The 2,968-nt window shown below is 43.1% G+C and overlaps 1 protein-coding gene across 3 annotated transcripts in view; it reads left to right on the top strand.

The window, feature by feature from the left end:
- Positions 1-2,968, top strand: part of DNAJC18 (DnaJ (Hsp40) homolog, subfamily C, member 18) — a 32,314-nt gene that overhangs the window by 14,495 nt on the left and 14,851 nt on the right. For all 3 annotated transcript variants that reach the window (XM_011935325.1, XM_011935324.1, XM_011935326.1), the window contains one exon: positions 2,074-2,219. In XM_011935325.1, the coding sequence (XP_011790715.1) occupies positions 2,074-2,219 (146 nt within the window). The remainder of the gene's footprint in view (positions 1-2,073; positions 2,220-2,968) is intronic.

Below are 2,968 nucleotides of genomic sequence, written 5' to 3'. Positions count from 1 at the left end.
AAGGTTTTGCTGATACATTACTAACATTTCATTTCACCTTTTGCTGTAGAAAACACCAATTTGATGTTGAAAGGAACAGCTGGGTAGTCATGGTGCTGAGACTCAAAAATGCTGAAGCAGTCTCCTGTGTGCCTCGGGAAATAGATTGTTTTGTTCTATAGTGACATCATCTGGTCAGCTGCAGAACAGCAGTAACTGGTTTTTGAAGGATCAGTAGAATTTAAGGTTTAGATGAACACATTATCACACCATGGTAGAGTTAGAAAGACTCTGTTGAGCTGTTGATAGGATTGCTGGACCCTGTGGGTCTCGGAGCATAGTATTAATAATGGGGATCAAGTGATTATTTTCAATTTTTTTGTTTTTGTTGAAGATAGAGAAATTCCTTGTAATGCTTTTTGCATACAGATTATAAACTCTGATAGGATTTTTAAAAATTTCTTCAATTAATTATTTCAGTTGATTCAGTTCCCAAAGTTTGGTCCCCAGACCAGCCATCATCAGTATCAACAGGCAACATGTTAGAAAGGCAGATTCTAGGGCCCCTCCAAATCCATTGAATTAGAGGCTCTGGGGGTAGGACCAGAAGCCTGAGTTTTAGCAAACCCTCCAGATTATCCTGGTCCACACTGAGGTTTGAGAATCACTAGATTATCTTTTTTGTTAGTAATGAATAATAAATTATTATTCATGATTATAGTTTAGTGGGAAAAAATCTTTTAAAAGTAGAATTTATTAGACAATACATAACAGGAAGAGTCTTTGTCAGTGATCACTGTAGACTGAAGACCATCATTCCAGGTCAGTCCAGGTCAGTATTTTCCTTTTTCGTTTGTTTTTGTTTTTTTGAGACAGAGTCTCCCTCTGTCACCTGAGCTGGAGTGCCGTGGTGCAATCTGGGCTCACTTCAACCCTCCCCGTCAAGCAATTCTTGTGCCTCAACCTCCTGAGTAGCTGGGATTACAGGCGGCACACACCACCACATCCAGCTAATTTTTGTATTTTGGTAGAGACAGGGTTTCACTATGTTGGCCAGGCTAGTCTCGAGCTCCTAACCTCAGGTGATCCACCCACCTCGGCCTCCCAAAGTGCTGGGATTACAGGCTTGAGCCACCACGCCAGGCCAATAAATTTTTTTTTAAGCAAGATGTAGAAAAGTGATTATAATATGTTTCCATTTAGGTAAGAACAAAAATGGAGAGGACTACACCTGTACTCTCTGTACATAGGATCCATACAAAACTTCTAATGATGGTTGTCCCTGTGGTGGGATTCTGGGGGATAGGAAATAATGAAGCAGGAGAATTTTTACTGTATAAAGTTTAGTTCTGTTGGCACTTTTTCTTCTGTCATGTGTATGTTAACTTTTTTAAAACACAGTTTAGCTGGGCACGGTGGCTAACACCTGTAATCCCAGCAGTTTGGCAAGCCGAGGTGGGCAGATCACAAGGTCAGGAGTTTGAGACCAGCCTAACCAACATGGTGAAACCCCATCTCTACTGAAAATACAAAAATTAGCCAGGCCTGGTGGCGCATCCCTGTAATCTCAGCTACTCGGGAGGCAGAGGCAGGAGAATTGCTTGAACCCAGGAGGCAGAGGTTGCAGTGAGTCGAGATTGCGCCACTGCACTCCAGCCTAGGCAACAAGAGCAAGACTCCATCTCAAAAACAAAACAAAACAAAAAACACAGTTTAGAAAATAGCCATAGGAAAAAGAGAGAAAAAGTTATAAACAAACAGAGTGATTAACTGTTTCTTCCGGCTTTGCTGTCCTGTGGTTCATCTCTCAGGATCTTAGCCTGACCCTTGGTGTAAGGATTAGCATACTTGTTCTACTCACTTGTAGGGATATAGGAAGAATAAATAGTAGATGTAAAAGTACTTTGAAAGGCATTAAGTTCTGGGTGGGAGAAGGACATTGTTAATGAATTTGAATATTTCATTAACGTGTGCACTAATTTTCTTCTAGGTTTGTTTTGGGTCCCACAGATTAGAGCGAGGATCGATGTATTATCTTGCAGTTAGTTATACAAAAGGGGCCTTTGTAGACATACATGTTTCTGATTTTTTTAGGATCAAGAAATGCAGAAATTACTATGAAATTCTGGGAGTTTCTCGAGATGCCAGTGATGAAGAGCTTAAGAAAGCTTACAGAAAACTCGCCCTGAAATTTCACCCTGACAAGAACTGTGCTCCTGGAGCAACAGATGCTTTCAAAGGTCTGATCCTGAACCAGTGCTCAATGGTGCCCTTGTGGTCATAATAAGTTGCTTTTAGCCTTCCCCATAGTTGTTTCATAAGGCCATAAGGAGGGTTTTTCCCCCTGCCACACCTCTTAAATAGTGATTATCAGCATAGCTCCCTTGATTTTACCCAGGCTGGAGTGCGGTGGTGACATCTCAGCTCACTGCTACCTCCACCTCCCAGGCTCGAGTGATCCTCCCACCTCAGCGTCCCAAGGAGCTGGGACTACAGGTGAGCACCACCATGCCTGGCTAATTTTTGTATCTTTTGTAGAGACGAGGTTTTGCCATGTTGCTCTGGCTGATCTCAAACTCCTGAGCTCAAGTAGTCTGCCCGCCTAGGCCTTCCAAAGTGCTGAAATTACAGGCGTGAGCCACTGTGCCCGTCCTCCCTGATATTTTAAGAAATATATTCTTTAGGCTGAGCGCAGTGGCTCACACCTGTAATCCTAGCATTTTGGGAGGCCGAGGTGGGTGGCTCACCTGATGTCAGGAGTTTGAGACCAGCCTGGTCAGCATGGTGAAACCCCCTCTCTACTAAAAATAAAAAAATTACCCAGGCGTAGTGGTGCACGCCCGTAATCCCAGCTACTCAGGAAGCTGAGGAAGGAGAATTGCTCAAACCCGGGAGGTGGAGGTTCCAGTGAGCCAAGATCACGTCACTGTACTCCAGCCTGTGCAACAGGAGCAAGACTCCATCTCAAAAAAAAAAAAAAAGAAATATA

This window comes from Colobus angolensis, unplaced genomic scaffold (genome assembly GCF_000951035.1).
Source record: "Colobus angolensis palliatus isolate OR3802 unplaced genomic scaffold, Cang.pa_1.0 Scaffold142, whole genome shotgun sequence".
Taxonomy (NCBI): Eukaryota; Metazoa; Chordata; class Mammalia; order Primates; family Cercopithecidae; genus Colobus; species Colobus angolensis.
This window is presented reverse-complemented; position numbering and strand designations above follow the sequence as displayed.